Genomic DNA, 23,860 nt, shown 5'->3' with positions numbered 1-23,860 from the left:
TAACAATAATAATAAAGAAAAGCTTCTATAGGTCGCTGACTGGATTAAGATAATCCGTTTCAGCTGTTTTTTTGTTGTAGTTGTTTTTTTGTTTTTAAGGTTTTTAAGATTAAGTGCAACCGACTTTTAATACTACGGCAAAAAAAAAAAAAAAAAAAGCACATCGCACAAGCTTGTGGTCCCGGACAACAATCACAACTTTTATTACGTAGCTGATGCTTGTAAATATCTGAGCAAGCGTTTAAGTGGCAACTTGACATCTTTCTATTCTAAAGGGATATTCAGAATTTTCATTGTGTGGTTAAATGAGGGACTGACACTTTTTCAGAGCTGCCTGAGCTGTGGACGCCCCCTGCTGGCCACGGCTGCCAACTGGGAGACAAGGGAAAAACAGCTTTTCGCCACTCAAAGTGTCATTAACAGAAAATAAAATAAGTCAGCTCAAGTCCAGGGCTGCAATGACTCATGGATTACTAAACTAATAGTCAACTATTTTGATAATCGATTAACCAGTTTGAGCGCTTTTACAAAAAAATAAAACAAGTCTGATTATTCAGCTACTTAAATGTGAATATTTTCTGGGTTTTTTACTTCATCGGAACAAAGAAACCCTCAAAACGGAGTAATTTTTGGTTTGTGACAAAACAAGACATTTGAGAACATCATCATTTCCAGGAATTTCAAATCATTTCTGGCCCAAATGAACGGCATAAATAAGAAAATAGACTTGTCCATGATATCTTTAGAATATTTTTGCCATTCAATTTCACCATTCCACCTGAATGGAAGCTCTCTCACACCAAAGTCCATAGAGAAAATGGGTGAGTTTAGTTCAGGGAGGACACAGGAGCTGCTGGATCGTCTGCTGCCCTCAAGTGGCCAGTTTGCGTCACTAAAATAAATCGGACCGAAGGATTTCAAACCCCTGAAGAACAAAATAAATCATAGGAACTTAGCGATTGGAGGCAGCGGTTGATCAACAACCTGTATGCTGCGATGTTAAATTGCTGGGGGGTTTTTTGCGTTGGAGGGGTTACAAAGGGAAATAAACTTTAGTTTCCAACAGAAAACAGTCAGAAGGCGAAATGGAGCAGTGAATGGAGCGTTCAGGGCACAGAGTGGTGCATTAAGCTGCTAATATGTGTTTTTCCTTGTGTTTGTCTTCTGGTTCCTCACACAACCACACTCCACAAAACCTGAACTATCCCTTTAAGGAAAACTAATAGTAATAATAACAATAATAATAATAAAACTAGCTCAAAATAAAGTAAAATATTTCCCAGTTTTACATATTTTACAAATAAAAAATAAATATCAGCTCTGTTTTTTCTTCTTTTAAATGATTCATCCAGAAAAATAAAGGTACAAAGAGCGACCATCGTTCTTTTTCTCCACCGACACAGTGCAGCTTATTCTCTCAGTGTTTCTCTCCGCCGTCATCAGGAGGCGAGCACGCCTCGGCGGATGATGTCGGAGCCGTAGCGGCGGCTCAGGGAGGCGTCGCCTCTCAGCTGGTGCGAGTGGCATCTTTTCAAACAGGGGTCGCCGTCGCCAGGTTTGGAGTCGGACGCGTAGCCGTCGCTCTCCGTCCCCGCGTGCAGCCGCGTTCTCGGGTGCGACGGCTCCGGCGTGTAAGTGAGCGGCCGCAGCAGCGGCTTGCGTTGCTCCACCTCCTCCTTCTCGCTCCTCCTGGGGATCCTGAACTTGCCCCAGCCTTTGAGATGGTGGGAGACGCCTGCGTGTGTTTTCCTTGGCCACATGTTGGCTTTAGCTGCGGTGTGCGACGTCTCGAAGGCAGCGTCAGATTTTGTGTTTGCGGTGGCGTCCAGAGAGGAAGGGCTTCTACTTGTCGCTTCTTCTTCTCCGTAGTAGTCCGTGTCAGAGCCTCTGATGTCCACCAGCCTGATGGACACGGACTTGTCCACATGTTTAGACCCGAGCTTGTTCTTGACGTGGCTGGAGAAGCTCTGCGTGGCCTCACTGCCACTCCTCCTCTTCCTCCTCCGCTCCTCGTTGTTGTCGCGCCTCACGACCCTCCTGCTCTCGGGTTTGTGCAGTTTGACAGTGAAAGTCTCCTGAACCTCTGACTTGTGAGACGACAGGAAGTCGCTCTCCTGACTCGTGTCAGAGTCTGGGACTGTGGTGTCGCCTGCCGCCTCTCTGACTCGGGAGCTCTTGCTCTCCTTGGCGTCCGGCAGTTTGCTCAAGTTCTCCTTCTTGTGTCGTGAGTCGCACGGGCTTTTCCTGCCGCTGCTTTTCCTCTTGTCCTGCTTTGAAGAGCCTTGTTTGCTTTTCAGTCCAGCGTGACTCCAGGAGGAGCGAGACTCCGAGTCCTGAGACGATAAACTGTCCAGAGAGAAGAGTTCCTGCAAGTCCTCCTCTGAGGGATCACCTGAAAACACAAAAATCACAAAATGAGGACATTGTTTGTCCTTCTCTTAGCAACTTCCTGTCTGCAGATGTTGACGGACAAAAAATTCAAGGACTTTTCACTGACTTCCCAAGACCGATTCCCTCAAATTCAGGAACCAAATGTGCTGACACAGCTTCAGATGGGAGGGCAACTTTAGAGTGGGCAAGTGCAGATTACTACAGTTGCACATATTTTTTGACATGTAGAAAAACCCCTTAAATGTGTTGTGTGACTGACCTGTGAGCAGCTCGTGGTCCAGCAGTCTGACCTGGTGCTGGAAGATCTGTTCCTGGACTTTCCACAGCGAGCGCTTCATCTTCTCCCGCCGAGTCACCATGTAGGTCAAGTTACGAACCTGAAGAGCACAGAACAGCCGAGTCATTGTAAACCTGACGTCCACTTTAGCTTCACACATTAATGTAGAGATTAAAGCTTCAGACGAGAGCTCCAGGAAAGAAAAAGCTTCATAATTACTTCCTGCTTCATATAGAAATTTTAACTAAATCTAAAACTCTAGCTTTACATGCTGTTAAAGATATACTGTATTTATAAGGTTATGCTATTTTTATGTAAACATAATAAGCTTGAAACAAATCCTTTATTATTTCATATTAATATGCTTTGATTCACCTGTAATTCCAATATCGTTTGATCAGGTTCACTTTGAGGGAAACTAAAACTAAAATTTTATTAATTATCATTCATAAGGGCTGCAACCAATGTTAATTTTCACAATCAATTGATCAACCTGTATCAACCTAAAATAATGATCAGTGTTTCAACAAACCTCAAATGTCTGTATTTTGACCACAAACAAAAATAAAGTTGTGTGATTTTATCTTCTAAACTTATATATACATATATAGATATTTGCTGGTATCCACATGGGTTACACATTAATTGATAATGAAATGAATGTTTCTGTGTTAATCACATATTCTAAACCTCATCAGCAAAAGCTTTTTCTGTTTCCATTTGTTTAGTGCGAGGACTGATTATTGCAATATTTTTAAGACTATTGTCTTTTCAACATTCCTTATATGGGAAGTTATTTCAGATATTTTCATCCTTCTTGATTCTATATTATTATTCATATATGTACATTATGTTTTTCCACTTTGTTTAACACTGTTTCCTGGAACATTTCTGCTCCTCAAAACCATGCACTGCACTCAGAATGTATACGTTTATGTAGAGGAACAGGTAGTCCATCCCCCCTCCTGCTCTGCAGTGCTGTGTGTGTGTGGTGGACACCTACCCTCTCCAGGTCCTGGCGTAGGTGTGTGAAGAGCTGCAGGCGTCGCAGCAGAACCTCCTGCTCACGTCGGGCCAGGCTCTCCTCCTCGTCCTTCTTGGGCGTGAGCAGCGCCTGGTTGAAGTTAGCTTTGCGCTTCAGCTTCCAGTACTGGTAGAGGAAGTCTACCGTCTCCGGCAACAGCTTCAGGTGAGTGGCCACGTCCTCCACCTCCACAAACTGGTAGAACTCCTCCTCCATCTCCTGCAGCTTCAGCTTGCGCAGGTTGACCCTCTTCTCCTGCTGGCGGCTGCTGATCTCGGCCGAAACACTCTGCGCTCTGTCAATGAGCTGCGGGGCGACAAAGGAGGACGAGGAGGAGGAGGAGAAGGTGGCGTCGTCCTCTCCTCTCACCCTTCCTTTCCTCCTGCCCTTCTTGTCTCCGGCGCCCTCCTTCTCCTCCTCGCCCCCAGAGTCTCCGTCTCTCGACTCGTCGCCTTCCAGCCCCGAGTGTTTGGGGCAGTAGGACTTGAACTTGACCTCATCGTCATTGGTGAGGATGGTGTTCATCTCCAGACTGGCGTGAAGGCCACACGTCACATGGAAGGCAGTCCGGCAGTTTTTCGCTGAGCACTGAAATAACGTCAAAAACATCAAATTTGACTTTTCAAAGTAACAAAAAGACGTGTTGTGTATACAGCAGCAGAGCAGAGGTGGGCGGAGACAAGAGGCTAGAGCTGCAACTAACGATTATTTTCGTAATCTATCAATCTGTCGATTATTTTCTCAATTAATCGGTTGCTCCATAAAATGTCAGAAAATGTTTAAAAAAACATTGATCAGTGTTTGTCAAACCTGGAAATGACAATGTTCTTGAATGTCTTGTTTTGTCCACAAAACCAAAATGATTCAGTTTTAATGATTTCTTAAATATTCACATTTAAGAAGCTAAAACAGTCAGAAATATTGTTTTAATCATGAAAAAAGCTTCAAACCGATTAATCGATTATCAAAATAGTTGGCGATTAATTTAGTAATCGATTAATAATCGATTCATCGATTAATCGTTTCAGATCTACAAGACGCCTTTATCCCGTCAAACTCAGGTTCTCTGACAAACAACAGGATTTTTTGAGCAGTAATGTTCACTTCTGAAACATTCTGTGGATGTTTTTTCTTCATACTTTCTGGTCAAACTCCAACCTGTTTGACTGTTTCAGCATGAAATGAATCATGTCCTGTGTGCAGCTCAGGATCGGAACATGTGATCTAAACACGGTTATCCTGAGAAACACAGAGAGTTGTGTGGTGCTGATAGACAATGATTTGAATTTGTTTATGTTTAAATGTCACACAGTACAGCTTTCAATGCTTCAATCCTTCAAACGATAAGACAAGACTAAAACTTGTTGATTTGTCAATGAAAAATTCAAAGTATTTTTGAAACAGAATTTGAAACGCAAATATCAAAATAGACTGGAATCCAATTATTCTACTTCAAACTTCTAAAAAAGGCACACGAGTTGAAAGTAGGGTGGGGATCCTCGACTCTGATTCACAACATGCCCATGCAATTGCATTTTAAATATATTTCAGTTTCCATAGATGCAGCAAATTATTTTTCAAAAACTTTCAAGCCAAATCTGACGTGCTTTCGATAGTCTTGTGAGGATTTTATGCATCTATATCGGAACTTAAACAAAAAAAAACTTAATCCTGAGCTGTGGATTCACTGAAAAACATGCCCCACATTTGTTTGGCAAAAACGTCACCTGTATACACGCTCCCGTCTTCTCTTTGCACATGCAGCAGATCAAAGCCCATCTGTTGCTGGGGATGTGCGACACGTTGGTAATCGGCTCCATCTTCTCTGGATTCCCGATGCTCACCTGGAAATCGAGCACACGATCACACGCGTAAGAGTCACTTTATTTTGCCCTTTGTTGGGAAAAACAACTCGGTTGAAACCATATCCTTTCATAAAACATACGAGACTGTTTATAAAAAAGAAAACGGATTAAAAAAAACATACTAAGTTAAGAACACAGGATACAAATACAATATATATATAATAAATGTAATAAAAGAGAGTCAGACATGCTAGCACAGACAAAGCGCCTTAACTCCTGTGTCATTTTGACTCAACAAAAACAGATTAAATTAATTTTTCGTTATTTTAGTCTTATGATGATTTAAAATGCATCTGTATCTCATTTAGTTTTTAGCTTTTTTCAAATGGCTGAGAAAGCCAAAGAGCCAAAGAAAGCAAATAGGAAATGTGTATAAAAACATTAAATGTAAAAAAAACAGCATTCTATTGACAGAATTGGAGATAGAATTTACCCTAAATGTTGACATCTAATTCTTGTTTTTAACACAAAGTTATATCTGAATTTAAACACACAAAGATTTTCAAAAAAACCATTAGTCGTCACCTCTGGAATCCACAAGGCACAGCTGACGTGGACCCACTTGGTTCCACTTCTGGTTGGCTTCATGGCTCCGCCCTTCTTGGGGCACAGCTGACATTTGGGCAGGATGCCGAGGGCGCAGATTCGGCACAGCCAGCTGCCCTTCGGGACTTTCTGGATGCCGTAACATGCCTGGTGAGAAATGCATACAGACAGCGTCTCAGTTTCAGGAAAGGACGTGAACACGGATACAGCGGCAGAACAGGAGAAATCAGGCCAACGCCTTTTATCTTCATTGTTTAGGAAACAGAGGGAGTAAAACTGAGTGCATGGACGTCTGACCTGGTGGACACAGATGTTGCACTTGTCACAGAACACCATCTCGTTGTTGTCCTCGCCGTCAGGTGACTGGCAGACGTCGCACACCACGTCCTCGTCGTACTCGATGCCCAGACCCTCTTCTGTCTCCATGGCGTGCGTCATGTTTTCGTAGCACCGGTGCTCGAACTCCTCCACCGCCCGCTCCATGGTGATCTCGTCCACCGGTGGCATCGCTGCGAAACAGAGAAAGACGCGGGGGGGAATAGGAAAACAAATCCAGATTTGTCTGAAAACTGCAGCAAATCCACATCACAGGATACATGATTTCCATTTCCCTAACTCACCCATCACAGCAAACTCCTCGTTGACGACGTGCAGCCAGGCCACGTCCTCCTCGTCCAGGTCGTAGCGGCACATTCCTTCAGCTAGTGTCCGAATGTCGACGTAGCCCAGCGCCTCAGTGCCCGACGTCCGGATCAACTTCTTTGGCCGGACAAACATGACCTCCTTCCCTTTCTCTACCAACTCTCTGAACGACACACACACAGAGGACAATAAAACTGTTAAAGCGTCTTCACACGCATAGAGTTTGGACCTGTTTTTGATGACAGACTAAGGTTTAATGAAAATACAAATGTTACTGCGAGATAAAACCTGAAATACCAACATAAACTACATCTCTTTCGAGGTCAGGCTGCACAAAATAAGAGAACAATCACATAGCGATTATAAAAAAAAAAATTATCATGTGGAGAGAAAGATTTTTCTACTTGTGTCTTTGTATAGTTTTCTGTATTTTACCTGGCGACAGGCTGTGGGATGGACTGGGGGCTGACGGGGACCTGAACACCTTTCTCCCAATCCTGCCTCCACTGGTCAGCGAGGACATAATAGTCCTCCGGGTTGAGCTGGTACGAGTCGTGCACCTTCATGGCGGTGATCAGGTCCGTCCTGAAAACCTGCGGCAGCGTCAGACCACAAATATCAGACTCGCGAGTCAAACATTGACGAGTGTAAATTCACAGTTAGTTTTGTTTTTTGAGGCCTAATGTGCAGATGAGGATAATGTTTTCTTATTAATAATTAACAAGTTCTCTTGATTTTTTTCCCCAGCTTCTTAAATGTGATTTTTTTTCTGGGTTCTTTTTTTTGCTTTATATTTATTTAAGACATACTAGGGATGCAACGGTATTTGGTATTTTACCGAACCATTCGGTACACCCTGTCGGGTTCAATACGCAATGGCAAACAACGGTATTTCCGTACGTTTCAGTCGGTCAAAATGTATTAAAATACAAAAAGTTGCGTGATTAGATCCACTCAGGAGCAGAGACATGAGGGCTGCGCTGTTCATGTCTCTGCTCAATCAGTGCGAGTGAACGAGACTCTGAAAAAATGAAGTTTGAAGCGGCACCGTCTTCATATAAGTCCACTGTGTGAGATCATTTAGGATTCAGTGTAGACTACGATGAGAATGAGAAAATGAATGTCAACTAACAAACCACGTGCAAGCATCTGTTATGGAGCGCAGTAAGGTTAGTTTGAAGTTGGATATTTGACAGACACTCGCTCTACAGCGCCACCCAGAGCAAGCGTCATCACCCGTCTCTTTCACTTGGAGCAGCATGGTGTATTTGTAGTTGTAGTTTCGGTGAGTGGGTTAAAATTTGCGTTTATTTTTGTTGGATAGCACTAAACTTTAACACTAATTTGTGTGGTTTCATGTTTGCTGTTTCATTTGATCTGATAGTGCACTATTGTTTAAATGAAGTTTGTGGTTTGATTATATCTGTGCTTTTAATTACTTCTATAATGTAATATTGCCTTTGCTAATCTAAGTAGTTTTATATTAAGATATCGAAACCGTAACAATACTGTGACCCAAAAACCGTGATATATACCGAACCATGGACAAATTTTACCGTTGCATCCTTAAGACATACGGCTCTTTATAAATGCTTTCCGATAGAATATCTTACTTTTTGGCCCCTTCAGCACAACTTTATTGGAATAAAGATGTAAAGAGAGACAAAGTTGCAAAAAATTCAGGCTACGGTTTGTTAAACTGAGCTGCAGCAATAAGCTGACAGTTGATAAGAAAATTAACATTTTAATAGATAAAGAGTTCAAATGTTTTAAAGGGAAAATTTATCAAATAAATTTGTAATAAATAATCATTAGTTCCAGGCTTTTTTTCCTCATCAAGACACTGTGTATCCATGTTCATACAGCGGCTGACAGACCATGTGCAGTCAGCTGACCAGGAACCAGCCAATCACAAACCTGCTCAGACTAACGTAGTTGTTTTGGTTTAATTTGATTGGCCCACAGTGAGGGGAGTGCAACACAGCATGTCCAAAGAACGACCAGTAGATAACGACAGAAATGTTTCTTGTTTTAGTGATACCACGACAAGTGTTTAACTCTTTGAAAACACAGGGCATAAATTGATGATTAGAAATTCAGAAGAAAAAGAATGAACACAGGCAACAACTATTCATGTGCAAAACATTATTTAAAGACAGTTGTACCTCAGAGGGCTTCTGTCCGGTGCCTCTCCTCAGCTGTGATGAATGTTGGGACCAGCAGGTGGAATTACCTACATAGAGAAACAGCAAAGACACGTAAGAATGACAGCTTTTATTTGTGTCAAAACAACCAAGTATTTAGCTGGCAGAAAGATTGTTACCAACACAAGAAGACGTTAAAAACAAAACAAAACAAATAAAAAGATTCATCTTTATACATTAACTTCAAGCATACAAAACATTTTGGGCATTTGTGCTGACCCTACATCACAAGTGAATGTAAGTAATGGTGGCGGAGTTGTACTGACCTCATTCCGGTCTATAATTAAACCTGGCACAGATGACTCGGCAGGAAATAAAAAAAATTTTTTTTTGCTTACTTTCGCTGTCGGATTCATCACTGCTGCTGGGGTTCCTGCTTCTCTTCATGGTCGTCTGTCTGCCGAGCTCCATCATAGAAACACTTCAGGGGCAAAAAGAAAGAAAGGAGGTTAACACTCAATCACAAAATAATTTTCTGAATGAGAATCTAAACTTCATGGAGCTCCTTAGTACAAAGATAATGAATAAATGTAGTAAACTAACCAATTATTATTTCAGATTCATTTGAAAAACACATTTCCAGGCCTCATGTGTGAGAATTTGCTATTTCTTTGTCAAAAATGACAGCTAATGTAGCTAAAGAATGATATTATCATGGAATCCAGGAACATGTGATCCATTTTTCACTTTAATCTCATATTTATTCGACTGAGTTCATTAATATAAAACTTGCGTCATATACAGCGGTATGCAAAGGTTTGGGCACCCCTGTAAATTTTCATGATTTTCCTTTACAAATCATTGGTTGTTTGAATAAGAAATTTCAGTCAATTTATCATATAGGGGGCAAACAGTGATATTTGAGAAGTGAAATAAAGTTTATATGATTTACAGAAAGTGTGTAATAATTATTGAAACAAAATTAGGCATGTGCATAAGTTGTTTTTTTAACAACTTTTGCAGAAATAACAGCCTCTAAACGCTTCCTATAGCTCCCAATTAGAGTAGTGATTCTGGCGGAAGATATTTTGGACCATTCTTCTTTACAAAACATCTCCAGTTCAGTCAGGTTTGATGGTTTCCGAGCATGGACAGTCTGCTTTAAATCACACCACAAATTCAATATTATTCAGGTCTAGGGACTGAGATGGCCATTCCAGATTGTTGCATTTGTTCCTCTGCGTGAATGCCTTAGTAGATTTTGAGCAGTGTTTAGGATTGTTGTCTTGTTGAAAGATCCAGCCGTGGCACAACTTCAACTTTGTCACTGATTCCTGGACATTGTTCTCCAGAATCTCCTGATAGAGTGGAATCCATGCGACCCCAACTTCAACAAGATTCCCAGTCCCTGCACTGGCCACACAGACCCACAGCATGATGGAACCACCACCAAATTGTTCTGTCGGTAGCAAGTGTTTTTCTTGGAATGCTGTGTTCTTTCTCCGCCATGTATAACGCCCCTTGTTTTGCTCAAATAACTCTATTTTAGTTTCATCAGTCGACAGCACCTTATTCCAAATGTGCTTCAGCATACCTCAAGCAACTCTGTTTGTGGTGGGTGCAGAGAAAAGGCTTTTTCTGCATTACTCTTCCATACAGCATCTTCTTGTGTAAAGTGCGCTGAATAGTTGAACGATGCACAGTGACACCATCTGCAGCAAGATGATGTTGTAGGTCTTTGGAGCTGGTCTGTGGGTTGACTGTGACTGTTCTCACCATCCTTCGGCTCTGCTTATCTGAGATTTTTCTTGGTCTGCCACTTCGGGCCTTAACTAGAACTGTGCCTGTGGTCTTCCAATTCCTCACAATGTTCCTCACAGTTGAAACTGAGAGCTTAAATCTCTGAGATAGCTTTCTGTATCCTTCCCCTAAACCATGATGTTGAACAATCATTGTTTTCAGGTCATTTGAGAGTTGTTTTGAGGCTCCCATGTTGCCACTCTGAAGAGAAGATACAAAGAGGAGAAACACACCAAACCAATTTTGAGTTCCAATAATTAGTGCTAAAGGTACTGAAATCAATAAAATTACATGGGTGCCTGAATTTACACACATGCCTAATTTGGTTTAAATAATTCTTGCACACTTTCTGTAAATCATATCAACTTTATTTCACTAAATTATATTCTTATCCAAACAACCAATTATTTATAAAGGATAATCATAAAAATTTACAGGGGTGGCCAAACTTTTGCATACCACTGTACATCAGTCAGACACAACAGTTAAACTGTTAAGTCGTAACTGGTTCTAATGTTGTGGAATGTTCAGTGCATTTTTCATTTTCAGAATATCTTCAATGCATAGCTTTTATGCACTTTGTTCTCAATATCATGAATAAACAAGAGAAATTCTGTTCTTTTTAACTATCCAGGGACACTTTGTGTTCTTCAGTTAGACAGATATCATGATGTATCTCTATACAATCCCTGTGATTCACACCTCTATAAAGTAACATTATACCCATTTATTAAACTGGTTAATTTCCAGATGTCATTTTGTGTGTATATATTACCACTGCTTTAAGATACAGTGGTAATATCACCTGTTATGGTGATAATTAATGGCTGAAGCTGGTTATTTCCATTCCTACATTTTATAGCATTATTAGAAACTGATCGCTATACCTGTGTTGTTAAAAACAGCTTAGGTAAACAACACTGTGACACACTGACAGCGTTGCACATGTTCTTGTTGATCTGACAGCATAGCAGCCCTAAGGGGATGTTCTCACACACGCACACACAGTTCCAGTGATGACAACAACAAGTTAGCACCCATAGCAGAGACGGGGAGCACTGCCTTATATCAGCTGTTAATACACCAAAAAAAAATACACCAGCAAGGAGTCTACACTTACTTACTAACACCAGACAGGTGGACATAATCTCAGGCTCCGCAGCAGCCCCTGTGTACACAGAGGAGGGAGGGACACGATGCTAACTCAGGGGCTAAAGGCTAGGCTAGCCACGGTTAACGACAGTGACGCTCGCTCTTCAAACAATCAGAGCTAACTAGCAGCTAGCCTTAGCTGACAATACCGCACAGTAGAGTATATTTAATGTAATTGGATGTTACAAGCGTAGACCACACGCACACACGGAGTGAGTGATAACACGGGGCTTCTAAGCGACAACACGCGATGATGGCGTTGTTTATAACCATAAGGGCTGCGTATCGAGGCTAATGATCCGCTAGCTCCAATGCTAATATCCCTCCACTGTTATGCAACATGCTGGGCCCACCCACACCCGGCGCCTCTAGGTGGAAAACCCATAATAAGGAATGAAATATATTTAAATGTGTAATACTGTAAAGCAGTCATCCATGAAATTTCGCATTATAATATTTTGTTCCACCCACAGCAACAGCCGGCACGTTACGTTTAGCTGACTTTGTTGATTAGCAACATGGGCTGGCTAGCTCGCTAGCCGGAGGGTAAAGCTACGCGTCCGTTAGTTGTATTTAGCATTAGCCGCCGTTGCTAACATAACACCGGCTCATTACACCCCACAGTTTAAGGTGAGCTATGTGCCAAAGGTTAGGGGTCAGGTATTGATTGAGACAAACTACCTGAAATCAGCGTGAACAACACACGCGCGCGCGTGGACGGTGTTGATGGATGTGGTTAATGATGATGTGGTGCTGCTAACCCGCGGCAGGACACAGTGAGGCGGCGGCTCTAACCAGCGAGCCACTGGCTGGGGTTAATCTTTGGCGCCATTTTGAAATGACGATGTCGCGTTTTCGTAGCGGGGCTCCTGCTGCTGCTGCTCTAGCTCTGCTGCTGCTGCTGCTGCTGCTGCTGGAGCGACCACACCACAGACATGAACTCACTCAAAAACAAGAAGCACTTCATGAACACTCGCTCACAGTATGAACATGGATAGAAAGCGTGTAAGAGTTGTAAATGAAGAAAAGTGATCGGTACATACAGAGCACGTCAAGCCGAGGCGAGCAGGTGTTTGAGTTTGATGTGAAGCGCAGTTTTTTTTCCACCGTGAGTTCCGCTTGACCCGCATTCCACATACACAAACACGGAGCAGCGGCGAACAGGGGGGAGGTTACCCTGCCCGGACTGCCCTTCTGCATGGACGCCGCTAGAGGGCAGCAGAAGCCCCTTTCCCCCCCAAAAATGTTTCAAAATCACAGATTTATTAATTTATTTTACAAAAATATCTTGTATATATTATATTTTAAAAAACAACAACACACAATATATTATATGTAACTAAAACACGAAAATACAAAAAACATTAACAAAGAAGTAAAATAAAACATAAGAAATGTAATGTTATTACGAGAGGACAGTAGCTTTTTTTTACATATGGATCTTAAATATTACATACAAAATACAAAAACACATATAATACATTATATGTAACTAAAATATTAAAATGAAAAAAATATATATACTAAAAAGAAATATAATAATGATGAATATGATGTTATTGGACTCGACTGCAGCTCCACCTGGTGATCACTAGAGGGCAGCAAAAGCATTTCCTTTTCTTTTTTAAAAATTGCATAGATGTATATTTGTAATTTTGATGCAGCTTTTGTATGACAGCATGTTTTGCCCACTTTTTTCTAAAGCTGTTTTTTCTTTACTTTGCTTTTTTATTTTTCAAAAATATGACAAATATTAGCGACTGAGTCAAACGTACAACAAGAGGGAGACGGGGTCTCAAAGTGGGACACCTGGTCACCCTAAATCCTGATCCTGGTCTGAGAGAAAGAAGCTGTGGATTTGAGTGGATTAAGATAAACGAACAGTTAAGAGAACACACATTCTTACAAAGAACTCATAGACATAATGCATTCCCCAGCCTCTTACCCTCTTACCCTCACCATAACCGTCACAACTAAATGCTCAAGTCCGACCCTTAACCCCCAAAGCCCTTTAAAGACGCTATACAAAAACACAGAAACAGATTAAACAAAGTGTTAACCATGACTAGTTAACGACTAACATGAACTTCAACCAGAACCACAATTCAAATCTTAGGCCCAGTTCCTCAGAAATGAGCTTCTGCCTCATTAGGACCAGGATTTGGTCTCCATGAGGACTACATTTGACCGATTTTATTACAGCCTATGAATCGTCATCTCATGATATTGACACTTTAGTGACAGATACCTGTGAATGGCTGCCTGGTTGGACGATAAAGTTTTGAATTTTGAAGACATCTCAACATCTGTTTTTTGCTAAATGTTCACCCAGATGTTCTTCGTGAAGCAGTTTTAGAAGTGTTAAAAAAGCAAAGACACACCCATGTTGCAGCATGTGAAAGACGTGTGAATGGGTGAAAACTGTAGTGTAAAGCAGCTCATCAAGACTAGAAAAGCTCTATATAAATAGGAAGAGATTATAATCCCAACTCTTCTGATTCTCTCCTGATTTTATTTGGTAAAATTTAGGAAATGTAGTGGAGTAAAAGTTGCTCGAAAAGATAAATAACAGTACAGATGTGTGAATTTTGTGTTAGATTACACCTTTTTGTCCATTCATGACGGCAAATAAACTCCAGACATGTGCAGTTATTAACCAAATCAGTTTATTATGCATGAACAAATCCCTTCCTTCCTGACACACACACACGCACGCACACACATACTCTCACACACGCGCACGCCCAACATTTAAATACATGACGTGGTGGGAATTCGGCATAGCTCACTTTGTTGTTGCACATGCTTTAATAAAATGATACGATATATATTTACAGGATAAGCAAACGTCTCCGGAAAACCCCCCCAAAAAAACAACGCACAAACTGCTCCCGTTTGTCCCGCCCTGCAGCACTGTCACAACGCTCCTTTTTTTCTGCTTTTTTTAAATACTTTATTTCATTTTTATTTATTTATCAAATTTTTTGGAAATTCACACACATTTTAAAAGGAACTTAAAGGGGGGAGAAAAAAAGAAAAAAAATACAAACATAAACCATGAGGGGGAGAGGGGTTGTTTTTTTTGTTGTTGTTTTTGGCCAAATACGACACAGCGTTATACGTATACGGAGTTTTGTCATCAACTACATAAATATGGCAGTAACACTGAGTAATTTCCGACGGTTTATTTACAGAGTTCGTGAAGTTGGCGGGTGGTGGTTGTGGGGGGGGGGGGTTTAGGAAGAGGGTGGGGTTTACGTGACATGTGGTCTGTGCGCGGACGAGCGTTACAACTTTTGCCTTCTAGAAGCATACGTGGGAGGGGGGAAAAGTCGCCTGGACGGCCCCGAAACCTTCGCTCACTTCCTGTTACACCAGCCTTGGACTGACACAACAAACTAAATAAGGCACAATTAATACTTGGACCATTGTTTTGTTTTTCGGGGGTGGGTGGGGTTCTGCGGGCGGGGTCTACAGACTTGCAGCTGGCTTGTGGCGCATGTAAACAATTGATTTGATTGATTCGGACGACGAAAAATTAAATCACCTTCCCTTTGTACGTCCCCCCCGGTCCGTCCCATGTGATTGAAAACCCCGTCCAAAGAAAAACAATCAAATAAAAAGCGTGAACAGCCCCCCCTCCCTCAACTCCCCCGATGCTACTCAACAAATACAATCACATGGTGACAGACGAAGAAAACTAGTAGTGCATACACTACAAAAACACAACAAGAAAATGCGACGCCAACCCCACCCCCACCCGTCGGTTACCTTTGGTTCGGCCACAGCGCTGCCGTCTGAGCAACAGGGGGGGGAGGGGGGGGTAAAATGGTTTGAACGCAGAGCAGAGGCGAATAATCAGAAGCGAAACAAACGACTGATTGATTGACTGATTGAGAAGCTGTCCCCAAAGCAGAAGCAGTGTTGCCGTTGCGATGACTAAACCGCAGGTAAAAAGAGAAGAGAAATCCGTTTCCCCGTCCCGATCCACTGATCAGCTTCTGACCAGCTGCGACTTGTCGGCCTGCACCCGACGACAGCAGCAGCAATATCAGCGGTGGCGGCCGTCACCACATTCCTTTATCTCCCTCATTCCCCCGACAAATTTTGCGGTTAAGTTTGGATAAATCAAATGGCTCGACCTCACTGTCTCTCTCTCTCTCTCTGTGTCTCTGTTGGTGGATGAGGAGGGAGGAAGGTTTGTTTGAGACTCCAGAGTTCTGTCCTTACCAAAACAGCCACGACACCATAACAGCTTCAGGAGGAGGTTGGGAGGGGGTGGGGGGCAGCGTCAGGTAGCGAGGATGGAAGGATGGATGGAGGAGGATGATGAAGAAGAGGCGGTCTGTCGCAGCTGTTTGGACTCCTGGGTTTGGTCGGTGGGATGGACTGCGCTCAATCGTGTTTCAGGTGGTCTTTGATGTCCTCCTCGTCCGTGTACTCCGACGGCTCGTCTCCGGGCCTCAGCAACCTGCCGACGTAATCGTAGTTCTCTGCGAGAGACGAGAAAAAAAACGAGGTCGGGTATGTTACGGTTCTCCAATGTCTTGTTTTCAGGGCTGCAACCCACTAGTATTTTCATAATCAAACAGATTATGTTTTTTTCATAAGAAAACAGAAAATAGTCACATTTAAGACGCTGAAAAACACTCAAACGGTGATAATAGAGTAATTGTTACAGCCCTAAATGATACGAAGGCAATTATATAATAACAAAATACAGGAAACCAAAGAAAGAGAAACAAAATAGCAGCTTAATGTCGAGGAAACGTCATTTATGACACTTATTTTGTCCCGAGAAGCTTCATTCTCGTTCAAGCGTCGTTACATAAGTGTGGTGGAGTCGGAAGGTCGAGCCACACCCTCGTCAGATATTCAGACAGAGCCACATTTCACCGTGATGACACACACACACACACAAACTACACACACCCTGCTGTCGTCGCACGTCAATAAAGTTTACACCGTATGTTCGTTGCTCACCAGCTGTACATCTTAAAGAAAGATGCTTTTTCTGTGGCTGTATATTCAGCTGATTTTCCCTTTATTCCCCACAATCTGATAAAATAAACTGTTTAACGATGCTGTTAAAAATGCTTAACTTTATGCGAAGCAGTAACTCAACAACACTCAATTACATACTGTAATAATGTATGATATAATTATAATAAAAATCTGGCTGGTCGATTATGTGCCTTTTATGTTAAATGAGAATATTTTTATCTTATATCCTGATATTAGAGATAAATGTGGACATAGAGCTGTACACAGGCTGTTTGTGAGAGTAAACACCGTAAATACACTCTAAAATAAAATATAACCTACTGTTTTTGAGCTGAATTATAGGATTTGAAAATACACTTATTATTAACTTTCATTTTCAGATCATACCTGTTTCACTTATTTGGCTTTTTCAATGCTAAATGACAGATATTTATTTGCGTTAGAAACAATGACGTTCAATGACTATAAATATGGTCAAATTCTGCTATAACACCAATAATTAGGTGTAAAATTAATGTGCCTGAAAATGAAAATATATAAAATGTTTTTGAGTCCATGTCTTTTTTCCCAATCAGTATATATTATTAATTTCACATCATGTATTTCACAAATGTATTCTGTATTACTAACTTAGAAGTAGCATCGATTTATAGCTTCCAATTAATTCTGTGTTTTAAATTAAATTAAATTAAAAATGTGTGTTAAATTACAATTTCAGATCTATACACTGTATTCTACAGACTGAAGAAAGCTTGTTTTTCACACATCTGCACAAATATCACACAGTGATCATTAAATATTGCGAAAATATTGGTCCATCTCTACTTTTATCTGCTCATGTAGCTTCACACATGTTATTTTCATCATGTACATTTGCAGAGTTGTTATTTCAGGAAGCAGAGTTGGGACGTGACTCGCAGCAGCTCAGTCCACATTTAGACCCGCGACACTAAAACAACTGAGCCTCCACTCTGAACTGAAGGTGAAGCAACTCCAGTGTAAAGATTCATCTTTGAACTGAGACGAATGTGACGGAGCAGTCTCTGAAAGAGCCCTTTGTTTCCCCTGCAGCTCCACTGTTTCCTGTTCTGTTCCGTTTCTCTGCACATGTGGCAGCAGGAGATATTTTTAGTTCAGGACATTTGCACATTTCTCCCCAAATGAAACGCCACTTCAAGCCACAGTGCTATTTGACAGTCACTGCTCTCCTCAAACTAACTTCACCACGGTTTCTAAGTATTCGCGCCGCAGCCAAATGACAAACTCCAGCACATGAGATTTAGTGAGAGGATTCAATGAAACCTGGTGAATTCCATCACTCCTGCAGGATCTAGACCCACGTGATGTTAAAAAAAAACGGCTTTTTCTTTCCGTCAAAACAATTTACATCCATTTTGGGGATTTTAAACAAAATAATACTATATTTCCTTTCAGTAGTTAATAGATTATTTTCTCTGTCGATTAATCTGTCGAACGAATTGTTTGCTCCATGAAACGTAAGAAAAATGTTGACCAGTGTCTTTCAAACATCAACACAATGATGTCAACAAACCAAAATGATCCTATTTATTGATTTTTTCCATGCATCAGAAATCTTAGAATCAGAATTATAAAATTCATTATTTTAGTCACAGAAGACAGATGGATCGATATGCGAAAGCAAAGAAACAGAGCTTTGCACCCATATACGGATCATTACAGTAGCTCTCAGGACTTCCTAAACGGTTGAATAACTGCCAGATATTGAAAGTGAACGTGATCTTGGGGGGGGGGGGGGGGGAGCAGAAGAAGTCACTCATTGAACACTGTCTACAGCCATAAAAATAAAATAAAGAAAAGATTTTTGAAATAAACTACCAGGCCGGATTTTAATGCTGGCGGACCAGTTTTGGTGCTGTAAAGTGCAGTGAGATATTCTCAGCATTTTCTTGTGTATACTAAATCACATCAAATGAAACTAATATTCAAGCCCATCCCTAATTAGCTGACATGAGTATTTAATGCCGACGCCAAGGAGGTTATGTTTTTTGCTGGAGCTTGTTTGTCTGTTAGTTAGCAACATAACACTCAAAGTCACGGACGGATTAGGATGACATTTTCAGGAAATGTCCACAATGGGACCAGAAACCAGAAACAAGCGCAACACTGCGTTGCCTTGGCGGGGTCTGCGCTCTCTGAGTGCTTTTCTAGTTTTAAAGTGAATGCTTCCTGCGTTTCTCATGAAATGACTCAGTGACTTTGAGTGCAGCAGACACAGAGACAGACAGTGTGGGACCGGAGATAAAACAGCGTGGACGCGAAACCCAAGCCAAATCAATATCTCCGGGAACATTTACTCCGGTGTTGCTGTCAGTAAAAATCAGCGTACCCATGAACTGCATCTCCCACTCCCGCACGCTCTCCATTTGTACAGCAGTGAGATCCGACAGGTCGTCGTACACGTCCCTCAGAGCGTCCTTCTCCAGGCAGAAGGTGGCCAGGCCTCGTGAAGCATCCCGGCCGGCAAAAACGCCATATGGACCAGCTGAAGAAAGACAACAATAAAAGGGTCTGGATGAAAAACAGTACAGCAGAGCAGTTTATTTACCTTTAATAGAAAACAATGTTAAATCAACAGCTGACAGTGTATTTTCTTTTGAGGCTTGAGGCTTAAAGGACAGAAGCAGATAAAGTGGGTCGACAAAGAAACAAAGTAAAAAATCTCACTCAATTCATCACCAGCTACTCTGAAAATCAATTAGGCTAAGGTTTTGAGCTTTTGATTTCTTTTAAAAACAGAGCAGGTTCGCTAAAAAAAGTGTCAATTCAGTCGATATCGATAATTACCGCAATAAAATCTTGATTAAATGATTGATTAAAATCAGTCAACTGCTGAAATAATCACCAACTATTTTGAGTGTTTTGTTTAACAATCAAAGCAATTTCAGATTTCAGATTTTTCAGCTTCTTAAATGTGAATATTTTCCCTTTTCTTTGCTCCATATAACAAAGTAACGATTAGTTTTGTGATAGATTAACCTCTCCATTAATTGATTAGTTGTTTGGTCCAAAAATTGTTGATCTGTGTTTCCCAAACTTTTTGAAAAAAAAATGTCTGCTTTGTCCACAAACCATTGAATTTTAATTATTTCTTTGTTATATAGTTTTAATTTTTTAAAAAGTATGACTTGACAAAAGCTACCGATTCATTTATTTAAAAAGGTATAACTGATTAATCGCTGCAGCCTTACACAAGACATTTCTAGTTTTTAAAAACACTACACAGATTAATCTATTATGAAAATAACAAACCAAAGGAAATGGAAAAATATGAGTGAATATGAGCAGATGTATGACCACAAAGAATCAGTGGCTCATACATCACCAGACTGTCAATATTTAGACATTTGCCTTGTGTAATATTAAATACCTGGCATAAAAACAAAATACATAAAAACAGTCAAAACCATTTACTCAATTGAAAATATTTGGGGGAAATGACATACAACACCCTGCTGTTATTTTATGTGATTGGTGTCATTTTTCCACCACTTTCACAGTTATTCAGCTGAGGACATCACAGCCTGTCGAGCCAAAGCGTCAAATAGTTTTTGAATTTTCGAGATATCACAAACTGTAATGAGAAGTACACATTCCAAATCCTGTTACCGACAATTGGTAACAGAAGGGTTAACTGATTTCGTTCGTTTTGATCTTGTGTCGGCCGTCGTGCTCATGACTCTTCCAGTGATGACTCGCTGACCAATCGGTAGCAGGTACCAGGTACTCACTGATGGAAAAGCGAGTCTAGTCAAGTTGTGCAACAGAGAGTGAGAGGGGAAACTGGTTCCAGCCTTCAGAGCAAAGTTAAAGAGTCCATAAAGCACCTTATCGCCTCAAAGATTAGATATACATAACTCGCCTGACACAACTGGGCGCTTCACAGAAAAAACTGCTCATCCTACCAAAGTGGAGTTTGATATCTTTTGATTTCAAGCCTTTTTATTATCTTCATATTCATTACTCACAATGACACAGGAGCCAGATTTAAAACCCAAATGTCTGATAGAGCCTCGAGAGAGTCCGCTGTAAATGACAGCTCCAGCTGCACACACGCTCCTCTAAACAGCAGTACAAGGCTGCGGCTTACAAGTCTGTGTTTAACGACTGAATAAGTAGGTCAACAACTGTGGGTACACTGCCTGTGTTATGAAAAACTTTTTCAATTCAAAAGGGCACAAAACAGGGAAACGACACTTTCTAGAGATCGGACCCAAAAAGTCAGTTGTGATTAAGACCAAGTGGACAGTTGAAGATAGGACGCTGCCAACTCCTCAGTGTGGCTCTGACATCTTGTCACTGTGACCCTGTGGACAGTCGGCCCACTTCACTTGGCTCGGTGTGGAGCAGCAAGAGGTGACACACGAGACGACAAGGAATGTTTATTTGAATAATTTTAGTTTCATGACTCAGGTCAGAGAAAATGTGGAGCAGCAGGTCAGCCTAGCATTGCAGAGACAATAAAGCGCTGCACAGTATGCAGAAAATTTACTGTGCTCGAGCTGTGGTTCAGGGTGTGATTCCCATTCAATGGGTCGGGACCCATAAATGGGTCACAGCTGATTTTATTTTGGATCCCCAAACCTATTAGTTTTGAAAAAAACATTTTAATTAAGATAAACTGCATGTGTTTTAAAAATAAGAAACACTACACTGTATATAAACACACAACATGCATAAAGTGATATTTAAATAAATGTACAGGCATCTTTTGGAAATGATTCACTGGTTACTTAAAGGGATATTAGAATGCTTTTAATCTTTAATGGTTTTAACTTATTTCTTTTTTTTTTTTTTCATTCTTGTGTTTTTAATGTAAAGCAACTTTTACAAGAAAAGACTCACAATGAGTGGACTGGACAATGGTAAATTTCCACTTTCTGGACAATCGTAACTGGAGCATCTAAATTATTTTATTCCATGTTCTTTCACTAAAACATTAATATCCACAGTCACATGTTTAAGCAACATTAGGTAACATTTTTTGGGAAGTCAGTTTTGTAACGTCAGCAAAAAATGTGGCATTTTGTCATTTGTCAGAAATGTCTCTGTAACATAAGTTAATTTGTTTCTTCTGTACAATTCATCCACATCTGTGCACAATTTCTTAAGGACAACAGATGCAAACTCAATCACGATAAATTTCAGACATCAGGCTCCAAATATTTATGTTTAAGAATGTAAAATCTACTACATTTAAACATTACGGTTTTGTTTTAGCATGTAATTTTTCCCCCGATGTTACACGCTGTGCCACATTCTCACTAGAGCTGTTGTATGGGTTTATCGCAGTATTTTGCAATATCGTGATATATGTATCATGACATAAATATTGTGATATCTATGGAGATTCCCACTGATCATTATTGTCAATAAAGTGCGCGTTGCTGACAAATCCATGGTGTGTAAACTGTTATGAGCGTGTAGAAAAGCACAGGACATCTCCACGTGCATCATAACGTAGACGTAACTACGGAAATAACTCCAAATGTGCTGGTTATTGTTAATAATTTGTTAAACTTTGACAATAAGGCCTTAGTATGGTAGATTGAAAACAAATGATGATAGACACACGTATGCTATAAGAGAAAAAAAAGATCGAGACTCGAATCGTGACTTTAGAATCGATTCAAAGATTTGGAGTATCGTGACCACTCATATTCAATTCTGATTCTAAAAGTTGTTCACAAAAGTTGCAATAAAATAATTTGTTTTGCAAGTTAGTGGTCAGAAAATCAGCTTCTACTCTCGATATAACCACTATTCGAGCTTAAAAAACGTCCTGCGTGGACTGTATTTTCATGCACCAACAGAGTCTCTGGTAAGTGTAAACAAGCGGCTGCTCCACAGTAGACAGCCCAGACACTGCCGTGTGTCTGATGGCATGTCAACAAGCTACAAGGCTAACCAGCTAGCAGGCTAGCTTGTTAAAACGTTGCATTTAAGCATAAAAAAGTTCCACTCGTTCAATAAACGTGAATATTGAGTTGAAAGACATTGAAACAGCATCGCAACAACAACACAACGTTAAATAGGAGGCGTGCTAGTTAGCTGACAGCTAGCATCCCATTCAAAAACACAAAGCCAAGCTAAGCTAACCACAGCGGTTTGCGCCCAAGTGTTGGTCCGGGACGAGTCTTTATAGGCGGGACACGTAAGGTAACTCTCTCCGCTGTCAGCCCTGGTGTGAACCCGCTAGCCCGCTCACCTTTTCCGTAAATCTTTTTGCCACTGGTCACGTCGAAAACTTTCATGTTGACGGCCATCAGGATGCGGGGGTTCTGGAGTCCGTCATACTCCCGCAGCTGCTCCAGCGTGAAGTCCCGTCTCCTCATCTTGGGAAGCGCCGAGGCCTCGTCGCCCTGGGCCGCGGCGGATACGAGCCGTCTGCCCCACCACCGGTACACCAGCACGCAGACCGCCACCACCGCCACCAAAATACCGATATTCAGCAACATCCCGCCGAGGCCGAACCCGTCCGACTCAACCGCCGCCCCCTGCCCGCCGTTCGTGTCAACTGGTCCGCTCGAACTGTCTCCATCGTCCGCCATACTGCACGGTTAGAGCCTGCCCGCCCCTGGACTGCTGCTGCCTTCAGGGAGCGTCGGAACAAACAGACGCAACAGTTGAACCAGTGCCCAAATATAAAAGTCAGAAAAAATGTCGTGCAGTGAGAATTCCGTGAACGAGCCGAACGTTTCATGTATACACATACGTATATATTAATATGATAATATTAATAACTAGATCATGTGCATTTCCCCCAAGTAAATTAAGCCGAGATTGGTGTACACCGCTACCGTTGCCTTTTATTTGTGCTGCCTCTGATCTGCCCTCTTACTTCATTTTCTAAGAGAGAAAAGATACGGATGAATACCTAACTCTAACCCTACATAACGAAGATAAAAGGAAAAAAACGAATTAATCCAATTCGGACAACGTGTGTGTTTACATTTTTTGAACGAACAGCACTGAA

At 41.3% G+C, this 23,860-nt stretch overlaps 2 protein-coding genes across 5 annotated transcripts; both read right to left on the bottom strand.

Annotated features, from left to right (window-relative positions):
- Positions 1-52: 52 nt before the first annotated feature.
- On the bottom strand, positions 53-12,999 carry jade1 (jade family PHD finger 1). 4 transcript variants are annotated; one of them, XM_083908344.1, is made up of 12 exons: positions 12,885-12,960; positions 12,523-12,785; positions 9,288-9,370; positions 8,911-8,978; positions 7,181-7,338; positions 6,724-6,908; positions 6,401-6,612; positions 6,083-6,250; positions 5,420-5,536; positions 3,672-4,280; positions 2,651-2,768; positions 53-2,392 (listed from the first exon to the last, which is right to left on the bottom strand). In XM_083908344.1, exons 3-12 carry the CDS (start codon positions 9,361-9,363, stop codon positions 1,440-1,442), a joined length of 2,664 nt encoding a protein of 887 aa, XP_083764470.1. In that variant the 5' UTR covers positions 9,364-9,370; positions 12,523-12,785; positions 12,885-12,960; the 3' UTR covers positions 53-1,439. The 4 variants fall into 4 exon arrangements, with proteins under 4 accessions (XP_083764470.1, XP_083764472.1, XP_083764469.1 ...); XM_083908346.1 differs by having other exon boundaries at positions 12,523-12,754; XM_083908343.1 differs by lacking the exon at positions 12,523-12,785 and having other exon boundaries at positions 12,885-12,999.
- A 1,533-nt stretch (positions 13,000-14,532) lies between these two features.
- Positions 14,533-23,435, bottom strand: pgrmc2 (progesterone receptor membrane component 2; the record flags this gene model as incomplete). The annotated part of the gene is made up of 3 exons (XM_083908648.1): positions 14,533-16,334; positions 19,214-19,369; positions 23,093-23,435. The coding sequence occupies 3 exons, from the start codon at positions 23,433-23,435 to the stop codon at positions 16,237-16,239; spliced, it is 597 nt and encodes a 198-aa protein (XP_083764774.1). The 3' UTR covers positions 14,533-16,236.
- Between the last annotated feature and the right edge of the window lie 425 nt (positions 23,436-23,860).

The sequence above is a fragment of the Microchirus variegatus genome, assembly GCF_963457635.1.
Source record: "Microchirus variegatus genome assembly, chromosome: 2".
Classification (NCBI taxonomy): Eukaryota; Metazoa; Chordata; class Actinopteri; order Pleuronectiformes; family Soleidae; genus Microchirus; species Microchirus variegatus.
Note: the sequence above shows the minus strand (reverse complement) of the source record. Positions and strands in the feature narration are given on the sequence as shown.

What these genes read in the sequence shown, in the direction of transcription:
- jade1 (XM_083908343.1), bottom strand. Translation starts at nt 9,363, where the DNA reads ATGATGGAGCTCGGCAGACAGACGACCATGAAGAGAAGCAGGAACCCC. An exon ending in TGATGAATCCGACAGCGAAA is followed by an intron (nt 8,979 to 9,287) that starts GTAAGCAAAAAA and finishes TTCTCTATGTAG; the next exon opens with GTAATTCCACCTGCTGGTCC. An exon ending in CGAGGAGTTTGCTGTGATGG is followed by an intron (nt 6,613 to 6,723) that starts GTGAGTTAGGGA and finishes TCTGTTTCGCAG; the next exon opens with CGATGCCACCGGTGGACGAG.